The 26,126-nt window shown below is 46.6% G+C and overlaps 2 protein-coding genes across 2 annotated transcripts in view; one reads left to right on the top strand and one right to left on the bottom strand.

Annotated features, from left to right (window-relative positions):
* The window catches only part of LOC144106446 (muscle calcium channel subunit alpha-1-like), a 605,267-nt gene that overhangs the window by 524,136 nt on the left and 55,005 nt on the right, over positions 1–26,126 (bottom strand). The window lies entirely within an intron of this gene.
* Positions 25,333–26,126, top strand: part of LOC144107321 (uncharacterized) — a 28,246-nt gene continuing 27,452 nt past the window's right edge. The window contains exon 1 of the mRNA XM_077640311.1: positions 25,333–25,999. Coding sequence (XP_077496437.1) covers positions 25,333–25,999 — 667 coding nt within the window. The remainder of the gene's footprint in view (positions 26,000–26,126) is intronic.

Here is a 26,126-nt window from a genome sequence, read left to right on the forward strand (position 1 = left end):
CGTGGCAATGACCGGTACACGCAAAAAGAACCCCTTGAAGATTCCTTCAGTGGGCTTGGTGACACCGGTTACAGAAGGATGCTGATCCCGATTCTTTTTGCCCAGATCGCCTGCCGGGCGCACTTCGCCGTGGGAAATCGGGCGGGGGGAATCTAAACGTTAGCGTGAGCTATTGGAGGCATTCATGATCAGAAAGAATAAGCAGAAATGCGTCAGTGAGCCGTCTGTGATTATCACTGAAAAGGAGTACAAGTTTTTATCGTTATAGTAGGCATGTCATCATGTGGTGCGCGAAGTGTATTGTCTGTAGGATGGGTGCGCAGGCAGGAAATTCTTTTAAAATGAGCAATTCTTCATCGCAATAAATCAGTTGTAAGTCCAGCGTTGTGGTGTGTGCCTCCTTTGTTCTTGTCTTGCGTCTATTTTCGCTGGTTCGTTTTCTATGCAATATGAACCAACTAGCCCGGCAGTTTGCACTCCTGATCAACGGACCCTCCGTTCGAAAGGACTCCTGAAGAGCATGCGCCGACTGACCTGGTCATCATGCCATCGCCACGGCTCACCCAAGAAACAACGCCCTACGTGCATCAAGCCTGTCAGCGTATCAGCTCGGTGACATCATCGGATTGCGACCACTTCAGGCATAAATACTGGACGCTCTTGCAAGATTCTTTCAGTGGGCTTGGTGACACCGGTTACAGGATGCTGATCCCGATTCTTTTTGCCCAGGTTGGTGACAAGTATCTAACTTCTTCTATTAGAGATGATACAGTCATATTGACGGTGTTGCCAGGCCCACAGTGTTTGTTTGGTCTATTATGTGACTGTTTACCTGTGATCAGGTTATTGCTACTAACATCCGGAGACATAGAGCTAAATCCTGGTCCTACTTCTGATTCAGAGTCTGAGACACAGTTAAACAACCAATTACTTAAGAAAATTTTGAAAGAGCAAAGAAAGACTAATAAGACTCTGGCTTCGCTGACTAATAATCTGAAACAGGTAGAATCGACAGTCGAGAATATTCAGACCAGGATTACCAAAATTAAGAAAGAACTGTGCCGAATTGAGAATTGTGAGCAAAGGTTGGAGAAAGTGGACGAAGCTTGCAATAACACGAACAAACTAGTTCTTGAGTTAACCAAAAACGTAGATGATCTCGAAAACAGAAGTCGTCCCAACAATATCGTAATATATGGAGTAAAGGAAGATCCAGAGGAGGACTCAGAAGAACTAGAGCGGAAAGTTAGCAAAGAAATTGTTAAAAAGATTCTAGGTGTTGAAGTAAACTCAATAGAGCGTATTCACCGAATTGGCCTAAAACATGCACAGCGACATCGTCCGATCATTTTGAGATTTAACTACGTAGACAAAACAAAGGTTATGTCATACTGCTTCGCATTAAAGGACACAAAAATAACTATATCGGACGATTTTTCAAAAAACATTCGGGATATTCGTGCAAAATTATGGCGTTCAGCGGCTGAAGAAAAGAGCAATGGTTCTAAGGTTTCCCTTCGTTTCGATAAGCTCAAAGTTGATGAGAGGCTGTACGTATGGGACGCAACGCGCAATCGCAGAATAGAGTTGTCCAAATCATTAGCGCCAGCCCAACCCGAAACTTCCTCTCATCGACCCACACGTGCGAACACGCGTAATCTAGATAACAAATTACGGGAATCCGTCAAGACGCTACGGCTTGTTTCGTTGAACGCACGCAGTGTACTGAATAAGATCCAGAGCCTTGAAGATATAATTCTGACCTATCAACCACACGTCCTAGTGGTAACTGAAACCTGGCTGCATTCCGATGCGCAAAATTCAGAAATAATGCCTCCTTCGTACACGCTTATCCGTAAGGACAGAGGATCAAGGGGTGGCGGAGTTGCAATTGCAATAAAGAATAACATTAAATTCACACGCTTAAACGGCATCAATGATCATGAAAGCATATGGTGCAAAATAAAGTTTTTTGGAAAAACTATATTACTAGGAGGGGTCTATCAGCCTCCGAATGCTTCTCAGGAATACTTAGATTCCGTATACGATTATTTGCTGCAAAATACAAATTCGCGTTCCAACATCCTTATAACAGGAGATTTTAACCTTCCAGGAATTAACTGGTGCAGCCTTTCTCATGACGGCAAATATTCCAAAAATGCTGAGTCATTACTACTAACTGCATTTACGTTTTCGTTAACTCAGTTGGTTTTGGATGCTACAAGAATTTCCAGCTCTGCTGTACTTGACCTTACGTTTGCAAGTAGCTAGCTTCCAGACTGCTCAGTCAGTGTCAAGGACGGTATATCTGATCATCAATTACTTGTTCTTGAGTGTCCTATTTCGGGCTTGCTATCGTATGTTAAACCTTCTGACACATTTGTAAGAGACTATACGCATGCTGATGATGACAGAATTATTAGTTGTATGGAATCTTTATTCCCTTCCTTTAATGAGACAAATGACGTTAATGTGCTGTGGTCAAAGTTTAAAGACATAGTCATGCACTGTGAAATCACCTACGTGCCTTTGAAGACAAAGCGCATCAACAGGGAGTACCCGTGGATGGATCGTAATCTGATACATCAGAAACGCAAAATAAAACGCTCTCGAAAACGTGGTGACAGGAAACAACTTGCAAGTCTAGTACGCACTTTCAAAGATAAAGTGCGCGCTGCAAGAGATCAGTTCTTTTCTTCCACATTGACTTCTTTCATGTCGGAGCAACGAAGGAAATTCTGGCAATATTTATCTAAAGATAAAAGCGGCATCACAGAGATCAGAACATCTGGCACAGGCATTGACGATCCTTTGACCATTGCTAATGAATTTAACGCCTTTTTTCAATCGGTGTTTACCATAAACGCATCGCACGCGCACTTGCAACCTTACACGCTTCGTAATCCGATGCCCGAAGTAGATTTAAGCAAAAACGGCATCCTTAGTCTTTTACATAATCTAGACATAAAACAGTCATCAGGTCCGGACAAAATATCCAATGTTTTCCTCAACAGATACGCAATCTGGGTAGCAGAGTACTTATGTGTAATATATAAAACATCGTTAGAATCCTGTGTGATACCAGATGACTGGCGCCTTGCAAGGATAGTTCCGATTCACAAATCTGGATCCCCTCTAGAACTAAATAATTACAGACCAGTTTCCTTAACATCCACAACTTGTAAACTGCTAGAACATATTTTATTTAAAGCGAGATTAACACATTTAGAGAATAACCATTTACTTCATGCAAATCAACATGGATTTAGGGCTGGTTTATCCACAATAACACAGTTAGCTGAGATAACGGATGATTTTATGAATGAGCTGAATATGAGGGGTCCAATCGATGCAGTATTTTTGGACTTTTCCAAAGCGTTCGATGTAGTTCCGCATGCCTATTTAGTAACTAAACTGCTCTCAATGGGCATTGAACGCAATATCATCCGTTGGATAGAATCTTATTTGTCCTCAAGAAAACAATACGTTGCTGTTAAGGACTGCGTTTTTGGTACACTGGAAGTGCACTCAGGGGTGCCACAGGGGTCAGTTCTCGGTCCCTTGTTGTTCTTAGTTTATATCAATGACATCTATTTATCTGTTCAATCGCCTGTGAAGATCCGGTTGTTTGCGGACGATTGTGTTATTTATACTAGTGTAAATCATCACTGCGACCAAGTAAGACTTAATGACGCGTTGCACTCAATTAGCGTATGGTGTGAAACATGGGGACTGAAGCTAAACACTTTGAAGACGGCAGCTATTACATGTACCAACAAGAAAGAACCCTTAGATTTTGCTTATAATATTAATAATTCTTATATTCATAAAACCCAGCGAGTGAAGTATTTAGGTGTTACACTCACAAGCAATTTAAGTTGGGAACCCCATATAGAAAACGTTTGCAGCAACGCGCTAAAAAAGCTGGCGTTTTTGAAACGGAAATTGCGCCGTACTTCATCGACCGTTAAGTTAACAGCATACAAAGCTCTTGTCAGACCAAAATTAGAATATGCGGATTTAATCTGGAGCCCTCATCAAAAATATTTAATCAAGAAAATAGAAAGAGTGCAAAATTTAGTTTTGCGGTTTATATACTCCACATACTCGCGTTTTTCAAGCGTGTCCGTTCTTCGCGACAGGGCGAAATTGAAAAAAACTAGTTCATCGCAGAATTGTATCTCGCATCAAATTTTTATATCAACTGTACCATGGTCACTACAAAATAGCGCGTGAATGTTATTTACCCGAGCCCCCCATGCGCTCTGCTCGTACAAACCACAACAAAACAATTAAGCAACCATTTAGTAACCTTAACATCCATCAATATTCTCTTTTTCCCCATGCAATTTCACTATGGAATAAATTACCCGAAGAAGTAGATAACGCTAATGCAACAGAATCGTTCGTTCAGCTTTCAAATAACCTTTTCTTTGACCTCTAAAATTGCCGCAATGAAAGCAGTTTCTTTCGCGTTACGCTTTTTCATTGTTATTTTGTTTACGTATTGCACTGTTGTACGTTCATGTTTATTTCTTCTGTAAATCTTCCTTGTTGTCAGCCATTAGCACTATATCATCGGCGTATATTAGTCCCGGTAATCACTGTTTAATCCATTCTCCTTGCTTGAACAAAAAGAAAGGTTGAAGCCTTGGCCGCTCCTTTCTAGCTTGGTTTCCAGCCCTTGCAGGTACAACATGAACAACAAAGGAGACAGAGGACATCCTTACCTAAGCCCCCGCTGTATCTCTACAGGCTCTGATACAATTTTTTTCCAACCTTATAAGCACTCTGCTATCTTTAAATATATATATATATATATATATATATATATATATATATATATATATATATATATATATATATATATATATATATATATATATATATATAAATTGTAATGGGACCGACAGGCGCAGCGCAGCGATGAAGCGGACGAGTTCAAGCGGGTCAACGAAGAAGCAGACGAGGTGCAGCTGGGGTTTTCGAACGACGCCTGTGAGTGTGCCCGTTGTGTCGCCGGTCAACCAAGATCAACAGACCTGTGCTTCAAATAAACGCCTTGACACTTGGTGGAGGTGCCTCGGTTCCCTTCCCGGTCCTCATCCTGGAACTTCGAAGTGGAACGCTCCTCGTCTCCGCCACCATGCCGGAAGGTCCGAGTGAACCATCGCAGCCCATCCCTGCCACCGTACTCTGTCACGGGGTGCAGCGCCAGCGTGACCCGTCTCCATTTAGTGGCACCGATGACCAAGACGTCGACGATTGGCTGGCCTCTTATGAGCGCATCAGCACTTACAATCGGTGGGACGATTCCGTGAAACTTAGCAACGTCCTATTCTATCTAACGGACGTTGCCAATCTATGGTTTCGCAACCATGAGGCCGACCTTCCCACCTGGTCGTCCTTTAAAACGAGCTTCGCCGACGTTTTCGGCCGCCCCGCCGTCCGGAAGCTTCGCGCCGAGCAACGTCTTCGTGCTCGATCTCAGCCCCCTTCCGAGACGTTCACAAGCTACATCGAGGACATCGTTGACCTGTGCAAGCGGGTCAACCCCTCCATGTCCGAAGCGGATAAAGTCAACCACATACTTAAAGGCATAGCCGATGACGCTTTCCAGATGCTGCTGGCGAAGAACCCCACCTCCGTCGCTACCGTCATCCAGCTGTGCCAAAGCTTCGACGAACTCCGCAAGCAACGCGCATCTACGCGGCAGTCCGGCGCGCCTGCGGGGGGTCTTGCTGGCTTGGCCCTTGGTGGCTCGTCTGCTGAGCAGTCCCTGTTCATGCAGCAGGTTAAAGACTTCATCCGCGAAGAGATCGCTCGCCAGCTTTCTCTGCTGCATCACATTCCCGACCCCGTCTGCCCTCCGCACGACCCGGCGCCATCTCTCACTCCCACTATCCGTCGTGTTATTCACGTTGACGACATGCTTCGGCGCGGCATAATACAGCCTTCTCACAGCCCTTGGGCCTCTCCTGTTGTCTTGGTGACGAAAAAAGATGGCTCCATCAGGTTCTGTGTGGACTACCGCCGTCTCAACAAGATCACACGCAAGGATGTTTATCCTCTACCCCGAATCGACGACGCACTGGATTGCTTGCAGGGAGCGGAGTACTTTTCATCCCTCGACTTACGCTCCGGCTACTGGCAGGTCCCGATGGCAGCGAACGACAGGCCGAAAACCGCTTTCGTCACCCCAGACGGCTTGTATGAGTTCAATGTGATGCCATTCGGCCTCTGCAATGCTCCAGCCACATTCGAAAGGATGATGGACACTATTCTCAGTGGCCTCAAATGGGAAGCTTGTCTGTGTTACCTAGATGACATTGTCGTTTTTTCCAAAGATTTTCCTTCCCATCTGCACCGCCTTCAGCGCGTACTCACTAGCCTTACTGACGCCGGCCTCCAACTAAACTTGAAAAAATGTTACTTCGGTGCAACGCAGCTCACAATATTAGGCCATGTCATCTCCAAAGACGGCGTTCTACCTGACCCAGCCAAACTTCGCGCCGTCGCTGACTTCCCCAAACCAACCACCTTAAAAGACCTTCGCAGTTTTATAGGCTTATGCTCATATTTTCGCCGCTTCATCCGAAATTTCGCCAGTATCATCGCCCCTTTAACGCAGCTTCTTGCCGGCAGCCCGAACCTTTCGTCTTGGTCCCCCGCCTGCGATACCGCGTTCAGCACTTTACGCCGCCTGCTGGTCTCTCCCCCCATCCTTCGCCATTTTGATCCCGCCTGTCCGACAGAAGTTCACACTGACGCGAGCGGTGTGGGCTTGGGCGCAGTTCTTGCCCAGCGAAAGCCTGGGTATCCGGAATACGTCGTCGCTTACGCCAGCCGCGCCCTCACCAAGGCGGAATCAAACTATTCCGTCACAGAAAAAGAATGTCTCGCCATCATTTGGGCAATTGGCAAGTTCCGCCCTTACCTTTACGGCCGGCCCTTCTATGTCGTCACAGACCACCACGCCCTATGCTGGCTATCCTCCCTCAAAGATCCTTCTGGCCGCCTCGCCCGCTGGGCTTTACGTCTCCAGGAGTTTGACATACACGTCATTTATCGCTCCGGCCGCAAGCACTCGGACGCCGACGCCCTTTCTCGTTCACCACTCCCATGCGAGTCAACCTCTGCCCTCGTCTGTGCCTACGAATTCTCTTCGTTCAACATCCCTGATATGCTCTCCGAACAACTGAAGGATCCTTGGATCACCTCGCTGCTAAACTTCCTGAACACTCCCTCGCCGCATCATTCGACCCGGACCCTTCGCCGCCAAGCCCACCACTTCGCCGTTCGTGATGGCCTCTTATACCGCCGTAATTACCTCCCCGACGGCCGGAAGTGGCTGTTGGTCATCCCTCGACACCTCCGTGCTACAATCTGTGCCTCTTTTCACGCCGCTCCACAATGCGGCCACGCCGGTGTACTGAAAACATATGCTCGCCTTCGTCAGCGATTCTACTGGCGAGGTATGTACCGCTACATACGTCAATACATTCGGTCATGCACCGCCTGCCAACGTCGCAAGAAACCTCCCCACCCCGCCGCCGCTCCTTTGCAGCCGTTACCTTGCCCTGGCCGTCCCTTTGACCGCGTCGGCATTGATCTTTATGGCCCGCTTCCAACTACTTCGGCTAATAATCGGTGGATCATCGTTGCCGTTGACCATCTCACCCGTTACGTCGAAACGTCGGCTCTCAAATCTGCTACCGCAAACGATGTCGCTCACTTCATTCTACACAGTCTTGTTCTTCGTCACGGCGCCCCGAAAGAACTTCTAAGTGACCGCGGCCGTGTTTTTCTCTCGGACGCCGTCGAGGCCCTGCTCAAGCAATGCCAAATCGTTCATCGCTACACCAGCGCCTATCACCCCCAGACCAACGGCATGACTGAGCGGTTCAACCGCACTCTGAGTGACATGCTCGCCATGTACGTTGACACCGCCCACTCCAACTGGGATCAAGTGCTCCCGTTCGTCACGTACGCGTATAACACAGCTACTCAGACAACAACGGGGTTTTCTCCTTTCTTCCTCTTATATGGCCGGGAGCCTACATCCACCATGGACACCATCCTTCCTTATCACCCTGACCCTTCCGAGACCACCTTACTCTCCGAAGCTCACCTGTATGCCGAAGAATGCCGGCAACTTGCCCGCTCTTTCACCACACAGCAACAATGGGATCAGAAGCACCGTCGGGATTCCCCGGACCCTCCAGCGTCATACCCATCTGGCGCCCTCGTTTGGCTCTGGGTGCCTTCCTCCACTCCCGGCCTCGCCACGAAACTACTGTCTCGCTTTCACGGACCTTACCGGGTTGTCCACCAAACTTCTCCGGTGACTTATATCGTTGAGCCGCTCGTTCCCTCTTCGGACCACCGTCGCCGGGGCCGCGAAACTGTGCACGTTGAGCGCCTCAAGCCTTACTATGACCCGCCCATCCTCTCCTCTCCGTAAGTCGCCAGGATGGCTCCTTTTTCGGAGGGAGAGTAATTGTAATGGGACCGACAGGCGCAGCGCAGCGATGAAGCGGACGAGTTCAAGCGGGTCAACGAAGAAGCAGACGAGGTGCAGCTGGGGTTTTCGAACGACGCCTGTGAGTGTGCCCGTTGTGTCGCCGGTCAACCAAGATCAACAGACCTGTGCTTCAAATAAACGCCTTGACACTATATATATATATATATATATATATATATATATATATATATATATATATATATATATATATATATATATATATATATATATATATATATATATATATATATATATATATATATATATATATATATATATATATATATATATATATCTTTTAAAAGGTTAATTACTCCTTCCACATCCAATGTGCCCAGTATGACCCACAGATACTCTTGAATAACTAGGCTCCCATAATATCCAGAAATGCTAGCCATAGGGACCTGTGTTCCTTTTCAGCAATCTGTATACACTGCGTCGATGAAAACAGATTGTCCTCCAACTTCCTTTGTTTCCGGAACCCATTTTGTAACTTCCCTTAAACCCCCTCATTCTCCACCCAAGCCTGCAATCTGTCCTTTATAATCTGCATCACCACCCTGTAAACCACAGATGTCACTGTTATGGGGCGATAGTTACTTACGTCAGCTTTGTCCCCCTTTCCCTTATATATCATGTTCATTCTACTTAATCGCCATTCATCGGGGACTTTCCCATCCACTATCATTTTATTCACTACCTGTATTAATGTTTGCTTGGATTTTGGTCCTAGCTTCTTTATCAACATAATCGGGATACCATCTGGTCCTGTTGATGTGCCACTAGGAACCTTCTTCTCTCCCCTTTCCCACTCTCTTTGCTCAAGTGAAGCTATTGCAGTAACCGGTCTATCCTCCTTCGATAAATTATATGCAACATTTCTTTCTTTAAATTTTTCTGTCATCCTTGTTCCTATGTGTTTTATCGCTTCATCCCCTTCTACTCGAATACCGTGATCTATAACAATAAATCTTTGCTCTAGCTTAGTCTTATTACTCATTGCATTTAGATGTTTCCATATTTTTTCAGCTGCTTTTCTATCCTTTTTATTTACTTTTGACATCCATTGGGAACCCTTTCTTCTAATTTTCTGATTAATCAAATAGGATGCTTCCTTTCTGCACTTTATGAAGGTATCCCATTTTCTGTCTACTTCAACTTCTGGTTCCTCCTCTTCTTGGAGTATCTGTATTCCGTGCACACTTCATGACGTTTCTCTATCGCCTTTTTGACCTCCTCATCTCACCAACTCTTGGGTTTGCGTCTTTTACCTTTTAGCTTAACATGCACCTTAGCTAGCTCTAGCTCCAGTAACCGAGTTATTTTGCTATAAGTCCATTCTGTTTCACTATCCTCAAAAGTTACTCTCTCAATTTGTTGGGCTGCTGCTTCCAATTGCTCTTCTGAGTAAAAATTCCCCTCTGATTGTCATCTCGCTTCAGTTCTACATTGGTTTCTCTTCTGAAACTCAACTTGATACGCTTGTGGTCACTACCTAGACTTCTGGAACCATGTTCATCTATGCTCATTACCCCTAATCTATTATACATCCTCTGTGACATTAGTGCATAATCTATCGTCGAGTGCAGATTCCCTGCCTCCCATGTTATGAGCCCTTCACACTTCTCGGTGCTGTTGCATACAACTAAATCATGCCTGTCACACATGCCCTGCAGCATGCTTCCTGTCGAATATGTGTACCCATCCAGGTCTTCTATATGTGCGTTCGTGTCGCCTGATATAATTATAATTATATATATTGTATATAATATATAATATGTATATATTATATATTATTATATATAATATGATTAAGAAGAGACAGGCACCCTGCAGCGCTGACTAGCGGCGATATGATTTACTGCGAGAAAAGGCGGCAATATATAGCAGCAGCGCAAACCAAACAAACAGAGGAGAAACAAATACGGCGAAATCGAGATCGTGACATACATCCGGGAGCTACTATCAAAATCGTCAATGATTAAGGAGAATAGGGCCACCCATGCACGGTCGACCGGCACACATGCGCCAGCCAATTCATGTATGTGAAGAGCCTGTGATATTCGCCGTGAGGTCTGATCATTACATTTCGCCATAACTGCGGTCCGCTTCAAAAACGCCTCACAGTCTTTGCAACCGGCGGAATGAGTGACAACGTTATTTCGGCGCGAATGATTTTCGGTCTCTCGCGTAGTCGCTCGCTGACGCACCGTCCGGTCTCCCCGATGTAAAATTGGCCGCATGACAGCGGAAGCTTACAGACAACACCGCAACAATAGTTGACACACTTCTTTCGGTGTTTCTTCTCACACGCCTTCCTTCTAATTTCTCGGTCGACTCTTTAGCACAGCCTTCCCAACTTATTCCCGGCGGGAAAAAGGAGCTTCACGCTGCTTTTGCTCACCTCACAATCTTTTTCAGATTGTGCGAGGCTTCGTGAACATACGCTATGCATGCGATGTTCTTGCAGTTTAGTTTGCGCGCCACCTTCTGAAGTCTGCTTTTACCTAGTACTGATTCTGCTGCGCTCAATAAGATCTTGATCGGGTAGTTTGCAGTGGCAAGCCTGGTGACCTGCGCATCAAGGCTTGTTTGGGTTTTATATATGCGCAAGACATGCTCTCATGCGAGTTTTTGCAATCCCGCGACTGAAGGGCAGAAGGCTCTTCCAGGAGCGCGGGGAACATACATGGCCGTCAGATAGCGCAAGTTCCAGATCATAAAACCTTAGTTTGTTGTCAGTTGCAAATTATTGAGTTCAGTACTGAACATGCCAAAATATGAGCACAAGCTTGTTGGGCGTCCGCTTTGCGATAAAAAACTAAAGATCATCAACATAAGACGTAACTTTAACGACGGAGTCGCCGTCGAATTTGGCTTGAGGGCGACTATCGCACGAGGTCACTAAGGACGGCAGCGAGGCTGGATCCGGATTTTCTCGTAGTGGGACAGGCAAAGCGATCGCATTAGAAATTATGTGACCGCTTCCTCGTCGACAGCAATCCAGGAGCGCTATATATCCAATTGACCGCGGCTTTTTTTTTTTTTTAAGCACGAAGTGTTTTTACGTCCTGTGGTCGGCGAATGACCTTGGCGCCAAGACGAAAGAGAACACGGAGGCGAACTTGAACTTTTTTGCGCTTTCTGCGTGCTCTCGCGTACTTCTATTACTAAAGGGATCATTTCATCAGCGGCAAACATGCCATCAAACTTGGTGGCGTGCAGAGAAGCACATCGGCGGCTAAAAATGGCGTCGTCCGTTTCTCGCTCTGCTCCGTTCGTTCTTCGTCGGGGTGAGGACGAAAAATGACTACGACTGTGCGAGGTTTAAATTGGCGCTATGTGGTACGCTGGCACAACGATCGCGCATCATGAAGCAAGACTTTCATTTGAGCTAGTTGGTTGTAGCTTGACATGGTTTACGCAAAAAGCGTACAGGCGCTAAAAGACGAAGACAAGCACACTCTAGACAGGACAGGCGCCTGTCCTGTCTTGAGTGTGCTTGTCTACGTCTTTTAGCGCCTGTGCGCTTTTTGCGTAAACCATGTCACGCATCATGCTGGCGTCACACGGGGCCCCGCCTTAATTCGTCGACCGCTCTTGGTGTTAGTAACTGCTCATGGCGGGTAAAAAGAAAAGGCGCTGTAGCTCTCTCGGTGTGCGCGAAAAACGAAGGCAGAGGAAAAGAGGCGCCGAATAAACTTCGACAATCCGGCATTGGCGCACTGAGATCGCATATCCTCCATCGAAACATGGCCGGTACCCGAGCGCCCACTGAACGACGACGGCGGGTTCCGGAGTAGGGTCTGCTGCACGTTATAGCCACCGCAAACACGAGAGTGATGAACGAACATCAAGGCATGAAGCAATGCGAGCGCAAGACTGGACTGGCTATACGGAGTGCATACTGCACCCCAGTGCGCATTTGATGGCCGCAGTTTATCTTCTCCTCTTTTTATTTGTTTTATTTTACCTTTTCCTCACCGCCCTCCTTCCGCCTCCCTCTATCTCCCAAATCCCCTTCCCCACGGTGAGTAGCATGCCAGCGATCTTTAAACGCCGGCTAAATTATCTGGCTAAATTATCTCTCTCTCACTGGCATTCAACGCTGCGCTGGCGAAGACTCCAGCCCAAGCGGGCAAAACCAGCCGCCACCACCCGCATCGCCGACGTGCTTCACGGAGGAGCCAGTATTTGCCCAGCAGGAGACCCTGTAGGGGCTCCACTTTCAACGCTGCAGACACTGGGGCTGAAAAACCTCACGTGGCGGTTTCCCCTGTGTAACACAAGGATCAACTACAACTTTCTGCGTTGGCGAACTTAATGTCGTGTACTTTTGATGAGGGTAGCTGTTTGGACGAGTCGCTCCACCAAGACGAAAATTAGCGCTCCATCAGACAGGACACCACATGCGCTAAAGGTCAAATGAAGGGAGATGGAGGCCTTCCTTAAAAATCGCTATTGCATATGAGAGTGTTTTTTTGTGTGTCATTCAAAGCAATGTCTATAGCACAATTAGCAAATCGTGGGCATATCTGAAAACTCTTGCGACTTTGTAACCAATCGAGCATTCATTCAGAATTCTGCCCACGTGTGGCAAGTACACGGTTGCTCAATATGAGGCTAGACACGATCCCATGCACACTCCGTTTCTGCAGGTATAGGGCTTACCCCACCAACTGATAACAGTGGGGCGGAGAGAGAAGGCCAAAAGGTGTAAAACATTTTGTAAAATTCTGTCTGTGCAGACACATTTGTCTCGTTCCTGTTCTCCGGAAGAGTGTTCAGGCACGCTGCAGTGACGTTAAGCTTCAGGCCAACGGCTGTAAGCGTGTCATGACGCGGGACCGGGAAACGCGTCCCGTCGCTGCAAACGGAAGCCTCGCTGGAGGCGCGAAGAGCGCGGCCGTGCCAAGCGCTGCGTGGCCCCTTCGACAGGGGAGGAGACGCTCTGTCCGCACTCAGACCCCCGGCGACCGATGCGTGGCAAGCCGCTCGCAGCGCTAACCAGTCGGCCACCTCGGCCCGCGAATGACTACGGGTGACGCACGAGCACGTCTGTGAGCGCATAGAAAACACATTTACTTTGGTGGGGAATGCCAGCGCATCCCGAGCAAATTTAAATAATGCCAAAAACAATCTGTTAGTCCCAAGTAGTTGAAAGTGAAACAGCCTTGCGCTACAGTACCCCGAGTGTATGTGGGACCATTCAACGTTCTCACGAACGCCGTGCAGGTAACCATGGGGCGCAGTAAAACGGCGGCGAGCCGCTGAGTCGCGCTGGCCCACCACTTCCCAGCGGCTTCTTGTCTCCGCATTGGATCAGCGCCGCCGGAACGGAGTCCAGCTGAATGTGAAGCACGTGCATGCGTGCCAACGCTCGAGCGTCCCTCCGCTTTTTATTATTTTTTTCCTGCTGCCGCTGCGGCTCTCCCTAACAAGCACCAATTTCATACGAACCGTATGCGACAAATAGTAAGCTCCCTTTCGCGAGTATCGCTGGGAATCGATCATAGCAGCAGTGGCGACAGCGAAGTGTTCAACGTCTAAATCATCGCTTATTCCTGTGCAGGTTAGTCTTGTCACTACGGTGCCACTTTTTTTTTTGTCCACTGCTATATTATTTTTCTGCTGCCGCTGCTGCTGCTGTTCTGGTTTATTTGTCATGTTAACCATGCCTACCTGTGCCGAACTAGCAAAAGGGATCGATGATATCGAGTCGAGGCTTAAAAATCAATCCGACCAAGCTTCCGAAACTGTTTTTGGCAAATACATGCTGAAGTTGCAATCTTCAGGGATTGACATTGCTACCTTCAAGACTGAGCTTGACCATGTAGTTAAGAGCGCAACATTTCTGAATGACATGATCGCGAAACTAAAAACCGAAAACGCCCTTTTAGCTGCCGATAACAAATGACTGATTGAACAAAACACCACGCTCTCAACCAGGATCGTAGCAATGGAACAATATTCTAGGATAAATAATGTCGAGATCAAAGGTATCCCGCTGACGCAAGGCGAAGATTGCGTGGCAGTCCTGGAAACAGTCGGTGAAAAAAATGGGTGTCCCATATCACCTGCTGATCTGGACGTCGTCCATCGGGTTTCTACAATGAAAAAGGACACAAAGAACATCATCGCCAGATTCCACTTGCGTTCAAAGAAGGCAGACTTCGTTAGCAAAGCGCGCAAGGCGCAGCTTACTTTATCCGACATTGGAGTAACAAGCCCTACTGATAGCCCCGTTTACTTCAACGATCACTTGACTGTTGCGAACAAAACATTGCTTTCTAAGGCCCGCGCGCTGAAGAAAGCGAACGACTGGAAATTCGTGTGGACTGACAATTTCCAGATCAAGGCTCGCTAAACGACTGACAGCACGGTCTATAGAATTTCAAAGGAAGCCGATCTCTCCGTTATGAACTAGCCAACCAAATTGCCTGAACCAAGAATCATGTCAGAATACTTCTCATCTTCCGACCTAAACCGCTTTTTAGCCACCTCTTCACGATCAGCCATTCACATAAATGCGCGTAGCCTTCGTAAAAATTATGATGCCATCCATGATTTCTTTTTCACCTTATCAACCTCATTTTCGATCATTGCTGTTACAGAAACTTGATTGAATGACAGTGACAAAGACTTATATTCTTTCCCTTCATATGCCTCCGAATATTGTCACAGAGGGACATCGGATCATGGTGGAGAAGCGATATATGTATCTAAACTTCTCACATTCAAGCGAAGACATGTTCTAGACATAAAAATAACTAATTGCGAATCAGTATGGATAGAAATTGAATATTCCTTCCTAAGTGCTGATAACAAAAAAAATGGTATTTGGATGCATATATCGCTCCCCATCGTCATCCGTAACAGACTTCTGTTCAGCTCTTCAGAAGAACCTGAGCGTACTCTCATTTCAAAACAGCAACGCCGTCACTGTTGGTGACATAAATATAAACCTCCTGGACACCAATTCTGCTTGCAGCTTGAATTACGCTACCTCTTTTCACGCTTTCGGCTTCGAATGCCTAATCTCTATTCTAACTCGTTGCACTGCTGACAACAGCAATACTTTAATAGATCATGCTCTAACCTATTATCTCCTCCTGACGCTGGTGTTCTAAACATGGACATCACCAACCACTATCTATATTCATTCGGTTTAGCACTAAACCAAGGCAAAATGGCACATCTTATACCAAAGTAGTCCTCGATAAGGATAAGTTCGTTACCTCAGTTACTAACACTGTCTGGTCCTCGTTAATGTGGATCCGAAATCCCCAACATGCATTCTCACAGTTTCTAAACCTAATTACCAACTACGTTCATTCTCATTCACAAACACACAATTGCAAAAGGAAATACTCTGCTCCCCAAAACCCATGGACCTCGGACACCCTTCATAGAGAAATGAGAAAAAAAGAAAACCTTTACAAGAAAACAAAGCGTCAACCTTAAAACATCAATTTGCTGAAGAGGTACAAAAAACTTACTAATGACTTCTCTGCAAAACTTAAAAGGGCAAAGAAACAATACTTTCAGCACCGCATCCTAAGTTGTGCTAACAATAAGAAAAAAGAATGGGACGTCGTTAATTCCTTCCTTAACAGAACTACTTATTCAGAACGGATATCAAAGATTTAGCAGGAAAACATTATCTACACAAATCCGAAAGAAATTGGAGATGCCTTTATTAATCATTTTGTTAGCGACTACCCCCTGTGCAACATCTTTCTTGCAGGCATTAACAGAACCTTATCGGTGGCATTTGACGCAAGCAAAGTTATCAAGACCTTTAGATACGTTGACGATTTTTTAATTAAATTGACTAAGCAATCACCCTTGACTTATTTGCAAACTGTGCAGGATATCCTTTTAGATTTTAAACAACATGGCAAGGGTTTGGATTTTACTTATGAACTCGCGGAAGAAAAAAAGTTACAGTTTTTAGATATTGACATAACCATTACTGACGAAGACGTTTGCTGGATGTATCGACCTCGTGCCCGCAAAGAATTGTTGCCTTACGATTCGACGCACTCTAAAACTGTGAAACGTGCCATTGCCATCATGTGCCTTGAAACATCTCTCAAAAAATCGTGCTGTCATAAAGTACAGGAAAGCTTTGATATACAGATACAAAAGCTTAGACAGGCAGGCTTTCCTTCCCTGGTGATTAGTTCTGTCACGGAAGCATTACTGAAAAAAGTAAAAAAAGAAAGAGAAAGAAAGAGCGGAGATGGTGAAGTATCTGAAAAGAAAATCAAACCGGTGGTGATTCTATACTCCCACAAAGTGGCTCATAATCTTAAGCGTGTTGCTGCAAAATACAAAGTACCAGTGGTCTTCTCTGCACCCAGAAAACTTGCATCGCTGTGTCGAAAGATTGGAAGTGATGATGCCAAATCAACAGAATGTGAAATTAAGCATGTAAACCCGTTTCTGAAATGCGCTGTGGGGGTGGTTTATAGCATCCCGCTGACCTGTGGAAAGGTGTACATCGGCCAGACAGGCCGATGTATTAATGCACGTTTAACCGAGCACAAACGATCACTAAGAGTTGGTACCGGGTCACATTTGCCGCATCACTGCAAGGACTGCGGCAAAGAAGAGAAGAAGAATTGTCAACCAAAGCTCCAGGAAACTCAAATCCTTTGCAGAAGTAAAGATAAGACTGCCCGAGAACTGCTAGAAGCCCACCGGATTAAAAAAGGCGGGAGTTCCTGCATCAGCACCCATCGCTAGTCTTACATAAGAATGAGAGTATATTTTTAGATAAGTTTAGAAAGATTTGAGTCACTTTTGTTCTCTACAATGCAGTATCCATACCATAGCCAGTATCTTTTACCCTTTGCTTGTGTTTTTTTTCCATCACCCCTACCTCTTGGCTATAAATAAGCCGTGCGTGTATCCAATAAACAGTTGCAAGTAGCGCCTGTGTCGTGTCCGTCTTTGCCTATGTGCCGTGTCTTTTGTGTGCTTCATCCACTCAAGCTACTTCACCAGACAACTATCATGATATAGCATATAATCGTCTACCCTATTCATTCTTTTCCCCACCACTCCAGAGGAAATCGTTAATGTCATACGTCGTTTGAAGCCAACAAGCCCTGGGCTTGATGGCCTAAATCCAACTGACATCAAACTAATTGCTCATATTATTTGCGATCCACTCTCCCATATTGTTAATCTAATGTTTAAAACTGGCATCTTTCCTGAAGAATTGAAACGAGGAAAAATAATCCCTGTCTTTAAGAAAGGAGATCGTTCCCGTCTAACCAATTACCGACCCATCTGCATTCTTTCCTTTTTCAGTAAGGTTGCCGAAAAACTCATTGAGGTGCGATTGACTAAACATCTTAATAAATTCAATGTCATTTCTTCGAGACAGTTCGGTTTTCGCCCTGGATTCTCAGCGGATCTAGCTCTCATTATACTAACTGACCAGCTAAAGGGTTCCATAGACGAGGGCAAGTTTGCTGGTTCTGTTTTTGTTGATTTTTTAAAGATTTTTGAGACGATAAATCACGCGGTTTTATTTCTTAAGTTAGAAGAAATCGGTATAACTGGTCCTCCTTTGTTACTAATTAAAAATTATTTATGTAATAGACCTCAGATTGTTTGTGTATCTGGTGTTTATTCTGAAGTTGAGGTTTCTAACATGGGCGTGCCACAAGGATCAATCCTCAGCCCGATTTTATTTCTAATATATATTAACAGTTTACCCAAATGCCTTATTTCTTCCCAGTGTATTCTATACGCCGATGATACCACGATATATAACTCCGATAGTAGCATAACTGCGCTTACGTCCAAACTTAACAAAGATTTAGCTAATATATACTCTTGGTGTTCTAAACGTATGCTAAAAATAAACACTGATAAAACTAAGTTTGTATTGTTCACATCTCCTTCTTATGTTCACATCTCCTACTTATGTTCCCCACATTTGCCTAGGCCCGCATGTCATTCCAGAGAGCGAATCATCATTGTTTTTGGGAGTGGAATTAGATCACCATCAAAAATTTCATTCCCATATTTCTGGCATTAAATCGAAGATAGCATATGGCTTAAGAATTCTCATCAGAACTCGCCCTTACTTTACTCAGTCTGTACTCTTAACCCTGTATAACTCGTTCATTCATTCCCATCTCTCTTACTGTATAACATGCTGGGGTAACACCTACAATACTCATTTGACTTCGTTACAAGTAGTTCAAAATCAAGCAGTCCGAATACTAACATGCAGCCCCTTCGATTCTAATGCTCAATCTTTACTCAATTCACTGCGAATTCTCTCCGTACGTCAACGTCTTCAACTTAACCTTGGTATCTTCGTATAGAAAGTAATTAATCAACACATTTCATTTCCATCCATCCCAAGATCAGAACTCACCAACACCAGCACCACAAGATTTGCGAGTAACAGGAACCTAATTCTGCCTCATGTACGCACCAATTATGGGAAGCAAACAGTTTATTTTTCATCATTCTCCGTATGAATTACCTTACCGGTGGATTTAAAAAAACACTAAACCTGTATGTAAAATTAAAAACGAACTAAAAGCGTTAATACCTCACAACAACTGCTCGACAAGCTACCACATATTAGAATTATAAGGTATTACATCAGATGTACACGGCATATGCTTTTAATATGTGCATTATTTTCCCCGTCATCAATTTACTGTTCAGTTTTTCGCTTTTTTAGTAGTTTTTTAATGTCCAAGTAGTATATACTGAATAACTGTATAACTATAAGCATTGTATAACTTCTATTTTCATTATTCTGCTTGGTTGATGTATATGCCTACACAACCCTTTATATAATGTGTGTCGCCGCGGAAATATGTAACGGCACAATTGTTTCTTGTTATTACTACTGTTATTACTTGTTATTACTACTTGTTATTACTACTGCTATGTTTCCATTTATATTCGCATTTTCATTAACAATATAGGAGGTCCCAGTACAGTCGCTGACTACGGGACCTCCTTCTGTATACATTTACCCAGACTGTATTTTCCTTCTTGATTAAATAAACATGATTCTGATTCTGAATTACGTTACAACGAAAGGATTTTCGCATTTCCGGTGGCTGTCCGCCGTTGCAAGATGCAGTTTTAAGGGGCACACAGGACTGATTAAAGAGGACAAATTGATAAATTACCCCGTTCTAACGTCCCAGAAGTTACTCTCACTGACAACATAGCTTTTACGAGCTATAAAACGACAAACCATGAGGCACCGACCGATTAGAGTACACGTCGGGAGGAAAATTCGCCGACTCATGTGGCGAAATTCGCTGCTTGGTCAAGAGAGGCCACATCACCATCTGACGTCATCGCAACCTGCTCCGATGGGCCACCTTGATTGGGTGAGCGAGAAAACATGATATTGTGACGATACCGCCATTGCCCACCCTGTTAGGCGGACACCCCGCCACCGGATTGTGAGCAACATGCCTACCGTGGCAGGTGGCGATTAAATTAATTATTGGTCGAGAAAGGTCACATGACCGTGTGGCGTAACCACATGCCCACCAGGTGGTATATGCAAATGTCGGCAACCTCGCAGCATAGCGGATGACTGCTCCTGCATTAAACAGTCAGAATATTGCGGTTGATGGCCCGACAATTGCAAAGAGGCGAACGTAAACACGCAGACAATTTGTACAACAAGCAGCGACAAATGTGAAATTTAGTGCTGTCGCCGCCCTTACAGGAACACTGAGCACAACTTTATATTTTTTTTTACATTTTGTGGCCTTGTTTCGGCTTGTCAGGCGGCGAAAAATGCATTTACTCCTAAAAAATTTGTACTCGAAGTTGCAGCACTTTTCCCAGCCGTTCTGATCCAAACTCCGGAAACTGGTGACGAAATAACCGAAAAGTGACGTAACTAACGTAAAAGTGGACTTCGTGATTCCTGTGAGCGGGTGGCTTAGCCTAGCAGCAGCCGAAAGGAAAATTAATGCGGATTAGCTCAGCTAATCCAGGATATACAAAGCGAAAGATGTCGGCGTTCACGGTGTTCATTGGCGTTGGCGTTGACAACGTTCTAGACGGCGATGGCTTCGAGGAAAGGGAAGGGCGCCTAACTGGCTCCCTTGATATGCGGACGCCTCATTCGTGCTTTGATACATGTGGCTGTGGTGAGAGAGAGATGTGGCCGGAATGCATAAGCGCTGACAGCGTTATGGCTGACATTCGGCACTGCAGCAGTAGCTAGGCCGCAGCGTTCATTTGGTGAGGAGGAGGAAAAAAACTTATTGCTCTATTAAGCAGAGGTGTTAGCGGCTTGGTGATCATTCTCTCGCGATCAACCATTAACTGCATGCCACCTCCCAGGGCGGCAGAGAGGGCACGGTGCCTATCCAATGTGCTGAATGCAATCAAAGCAGGCTTTTGCTGTTGGACACCAACGCCACATACATGAAAGCGAGATTAAGGTTTCCACTGACCCACGGAGCCAGTTGTGCGCGTTTCCTTTCGTGAAAATGAACGGCCTTTGCAAAGTTGTCAACGCCAACTAAATGTATGAATGCCGTCGACTAACTTGTTTTGTTTGGTTTTTGAGGAAAGCAAATGGCACAGTAATCGTCTCACATATCTCGGTCGACACCCGAACCGCGCCGTAAAGGAAGGGATAAAGGAGGGATGGAAAGAAGAAAGAGAAATAATAATAATAATAATTGGTTTTGGGGGAAAGGAAATGGCGCAGTATCTGTCTCATATATCGTTGTACACCTGAACCGCGCCGTAAGGGAAGGGTAAAGGAGGGAGTGAAAGAAGAAAGGAAGAGAGAGGTGCCGTACAAATTGAGATTTGGATTTTGAGGAAAGGCGCGGCGCTGCGCAGCGGAGGAACACCTGTGGCTCAGTGCTACTACTGGTGCGTGCGCAGTAGTGACTAGGGAGCGAGAGAGAGAGAGAGAAATATCCGCAGCGAGGCGCGCGTTGTGACGTCATGTGCCTCCTCGGAGTACCGCCAGAGCGAGATCGCAAGTTCGCGGCCAGTTAAGCTTTCGCTTTAAAACTGCCGCCGGCCGGGGGTTGAAGGCCTCATCAGCCGTCGCTACCGTAGCTTCGTTTTCGTTTGCACCAGCGTTACCAATAATCCCTTTCCCGATCCCGACAGCTCAGTTCTTGCAAAGAACTGCGACCTGCACTTCAGTGACTTGAGCCCCACAGAGCGTGGCGGAGGCGACGGGTCTGACAGGATAGTCCGAGCGCCGAGGAGTCGGCAGCGCCAGCAGCAAGTCAAGCTGCTGGTGCGGCGGCTGTCACCGCCCAGCCAAAGCCACGTCTTAAGTAGTAGAGATAGGTACGTACGCACAAATTTAGATAACACAATAATGGTAATCGCAGCGCACAGTATTCGTACGTTGACGAAGCGAACGCGCCGAGCGGAGCGTAAACGCAAGCATTGTTGGGATTCAGGTAGCGTGACTGGGCCGGAGGAGAGACGAGGACGATCGGAGGAAGAAAACTTGAAAAACTGTATACAAGGACTATTTACATTATGTACAAGTACGGGCAACTGAGAGTGCTTCTCAGTAAAGAGAGCTTCATAGGAGTCGGGAGTCTCTGATACCTCTCAAGAAGGGGGCTCCCTTCTGGCATCAAACCAGCAGCTCCTTAAATACTCTTCGTATTCCCCAGATCCCTAGCTGGGGAATACTGTTCGAAGAATGATGTCCAATCACACGATGGCACTGATGGTACCACCCACGGCAGGGCGGTCCTGAATGAATCAATGAAAAACTTTTATTGAACATTTGCGTAGTTCGGCGGCAGCAGGATCCGCGTCGTCTTCATATCAGGCGATCCCGGATCCCATCTTCGCAAGGTCGGGCCCTCATTCCAGGGCTCCTGATGCTTCTTCGCAGCTCGGTCGAGGGAAAGGGAACAGGACCCGGTCACGTTGTCGTCCCCGCGGCTTCCAGGTGGCCGCGCACGTGCGTCCGGAGGGCACCTGCATGACACAGGAATGAAGGCTGTCTCCCCGCAGGTGTCGAAAGAGCTTGACCGGTGACCGGAACGCGGGGGCTCTCTCGCAGGTGCGGCACTCGGGCAATTGTTCAAATCCAGCATGACTGAAGGGGACCACACTGACACCGCACTTCGTCCTGGCGAGGACCGGAACGAATACGCTTATGGTCGTTGCTGGCATTCCTGTTGAACGCTATCGTCGCTATGGGGACGCTATTGGCATTCCTGTTCGAACACGTGAGGACGCTATTGTCGTCGTTCCCTCTGGCAGCCCTGCAGTCACGTCTCTTCGTCGAATTCCACAGCAGGAAGGAAGCGCGATCACAGCAGCGTCAAGTGTCGTGCAACATTGGCCAGCCATAGGTGTATTCCTCGTCGCAGGCCGCGGCATGAACTTCGCCCGAGGAGCGCTTTAGAGGGGCACTTGGGGACCCTCTGCTGCTCTTCACTTGTAAATCTAGGCGCATTAAAATGGAAACCAAGCGGGCACGCAACGTGCATTGTCGCGAATCACCAGTTCATACCCAAACTCGGCTGACCGCCTGTTGCACCGCCAAGTAAATATGTTCTCGTTGACTAACAACATTCAGGTTGGCTTTGTTTCGTCTTCCTCGTGTGATAAAAGTGCCCTAGCGGTTTGCAAAGAAATCGTATATAGTTCAATACCTAAAACCCCCAACCTTCAGGCACGCTTGTCAGGCGCAGAGATTGGTGGAAGTTATCTCGTCATCGCGTTTATATACTTGCGAGGTTGGCCTGCGGCAGCGATACATGTATATTCGTTCTTGCTCTTTTCTGCGTTACAAGTGCATATCTTGGGTTGCAATGTTCATCCAAAAAGCGTTCAAATACTATTATGTTGCAACTATAACAGCACAGAAGGCAAAATGCAAGAAATATAAAAATACGGCGCATACGCACGTCCGTTATGCATTGCTCTATAGCATCGGAAAAGGAGGCAAATTACAATCGCGGGATTCCAAGGAAAGCTTCTCAAACACAGGAGGAGACACTTGAGTCACGTGTGGGAACCGCGCTTGGCAACAAGTGAAGGACGACAAGAGACGAAGCGTGCACTTTCAACTAATTTCATTCCGGGTTACGCTTTTTATCTGAAACACAGAATGACATGACCAATTTGGTTACGTAAAAAATAAGAAAAATTAGGTACCACAGACAAGAACAACCATTAGCCGTGCCCACTGCTCAGCGCGCACAGCTCAGCCACAAAAATTCGCCATTTTCGAAGGTTTGTGATTTAGCGCTGACACAATTTTCTGTAACGACAGTCGTAATCTTGAACACTTCAATTATTTCCCGTTCTCTTTGTGTTTTTGCGTGGGCTATGATTGTTGTGTCATTAAAACAAAAGATTGTTGTGTCGTTAAAAGAGCCTGCTCTTCTTCTCGCGATCAATCATTACTCAACCGCCACGGTGCGCAGTTTGCCCCCAAGGCGCCACAAGGTCATGTGACCAAGGCAGCCCACCTGCCCCCTAGGTCGCTTCTCTGGGGATTTTTCTTGTAATTTTCGCCGACGGCCGACGACAAGGAAAGCTTCTCTGTGACACGGGTCAATTCTGCGTGGATGTGTGGCACCCCTGCGTTACGCAGTCGTACCGCAGCAGTGAGCTGCTCATCGATCGCATGAAAGCGGAGCGAACGCACCGCCGTCCGTCGAGGCCTGCTCAGATTAGCGGCCGTAATCCTCTTTCCTGCGGAAGCGACCTCGTTTCCAGCTAATGCCAAATGTGCGCCGAGGACACGCGAAGATTTCTCGCAAGGACTGCTCAGTCTGCCGTACAGCCTCGACGCCATCAGCGCACACAAATACGTGACGCTCCCACTGGGATCAGCACCAAACGTGAGCCGTGATTGCGCTGCCACACTAGCGTTCATCGCTGTTCAGTCAGCTGAAAGAGATCAAGGTGCCATCGTACCCAGCATTTTTAAATGAAATCCACCATTGCTTCCCGCATTAAATTAGGGCAATATTTGTTTACTGAACTGCTATAATTTCTTTCTAAGTTGCTGCCTTCATTTGGAAAGGTTGACGCGTTTCATGTCTCCAAGCTTCTGCTCATAACAAGTATGGCATTTACAGTACGTACTTGACGCCGTTAAAACTGCCATCAAGTTTTCGAACACCCGGCTGCGATCACGTGCAAGGAAAAAATTATAAGCACGACGCCGAGCACGTTTCACGTTCCTCTCCTGAAGCTGAGTGGTCCGAAATTTCAATGTCAGCAAAAGGCTAGCTATACTCAGGCCGCCACCGATGGCTGACCGTAGCGTTGATGCACAACTGGGAGCTCTATCCCGTGGTGTGCTCAGCTGCTGACTGCTGACAGGGCACTGCCGTGCCAGACGCCGCAACGAGGGAGGCAGAATTGCTCATAGAGTAATCCCCCCTCCTCCTGCTCCTCCTCGGAAAAAAAAAACGAGAACAGTAAACGGCGGAGGCAGTGTGATGTGACTGGCGTATAGGCAACCTCGCCAAAGAAGCCATCTTTTCCACGACTATGCAGTGTGCACTGTATACGCACAAAACCAAGACCGATCTGCCCTAAACATTCCAAAATTCTTTACATTATTGTTGTATATGTGGTTTCGGTTTCGGTTTGGGGATCACCTGCCGCCAGAGGCACCGGTGTCGCTATGTGTATATATATGGCTGTATGTGGCAATAAACGGGGATGTTTGGTTGCTAGCAGTTCGTGTACTTGAGCGGCACCCGCCGCTACAACATTGGCGACGAGGACGGGATCATTTCGGGGGGCGTGACTTTTGCCGCTTGCTTTCCGGCGCCATGAGCATTTCTGGACTCGCACCGCCGCCCCCGTTCCTGCCTGTGCCTGGTCGACCTGCTGTTGCGTGGCCGCAATGGTTCCGCATCTCCGAGAACTACGTGCTTGCTTCGGGGGCCTCTGAGTGCACGCCGGATTGTCGCAAAGCACTACTTCTTCACAGCCTCGGCGTAGAAGGTCAGCGCATATTTTACACATTACCGCTTCCATTGTTGGACAACGTCAAGCTCGGTGAGCAAACTGCTACTGAGAAAACGTCGGAAGATAGCAAGGGCACAGGCGACACAAGGCCTGAAGTATCGTCGTACGATATCGCAGTCGCCGCTCTGCACGCTCATTTTTCGGCAACAAGCAATGTTGTTGCCGAACGGCATCGTTTCAGTAGGCGAGTTCAGCAAGCTGGTGAATCAGTGAATGAGTACATCACTGCATTGCGGGAGCTTTCTGCTACATGCTCTTTTCCTGTCGAAGAAGATTCGCTGCGTGACCAGTTCGTTGCTGGTATTTCGTCTCGGAGCTTGCGCGAGCGTCTTCTGCTTGAAGGATCGTCTCTCTCGTTCGCTAGAGCAGTACTACTGGCAAGGCAGTTTGAGCAGGCGTACAATGATCTGCAAGAATTTCCTTCTGTAGATGTTGGACGCATAAATACTCGTGGAAATACGCCTACGCGTACACCAGAATCCGATGAGAGCTCGAAGTGGTCGCACAACCGCCAGTCTCATTGTTACCGCTGCGGTTCATCCCAGCACAATGCAGCATCATTTCGCTGTCCAGCCAAAAGCAAGCGTTGTCACCA

The sequence above is a fragment of the Amblyomma americanum genome, chromosome 10 (genome assembly GCF_052857255.1).
Source record: "Amblyomma americanum isolate KBUSLIRL-KWMA chromosome 10, ASM5285725v1, whole genome shotgun sequence".
NCBI classification, from domain to species: Eukaryota; Metazoa; Arthropoda; class Arachnida; order Ixodida; family Ixodidae; genus Amblyomma; species Amblyomma americanum.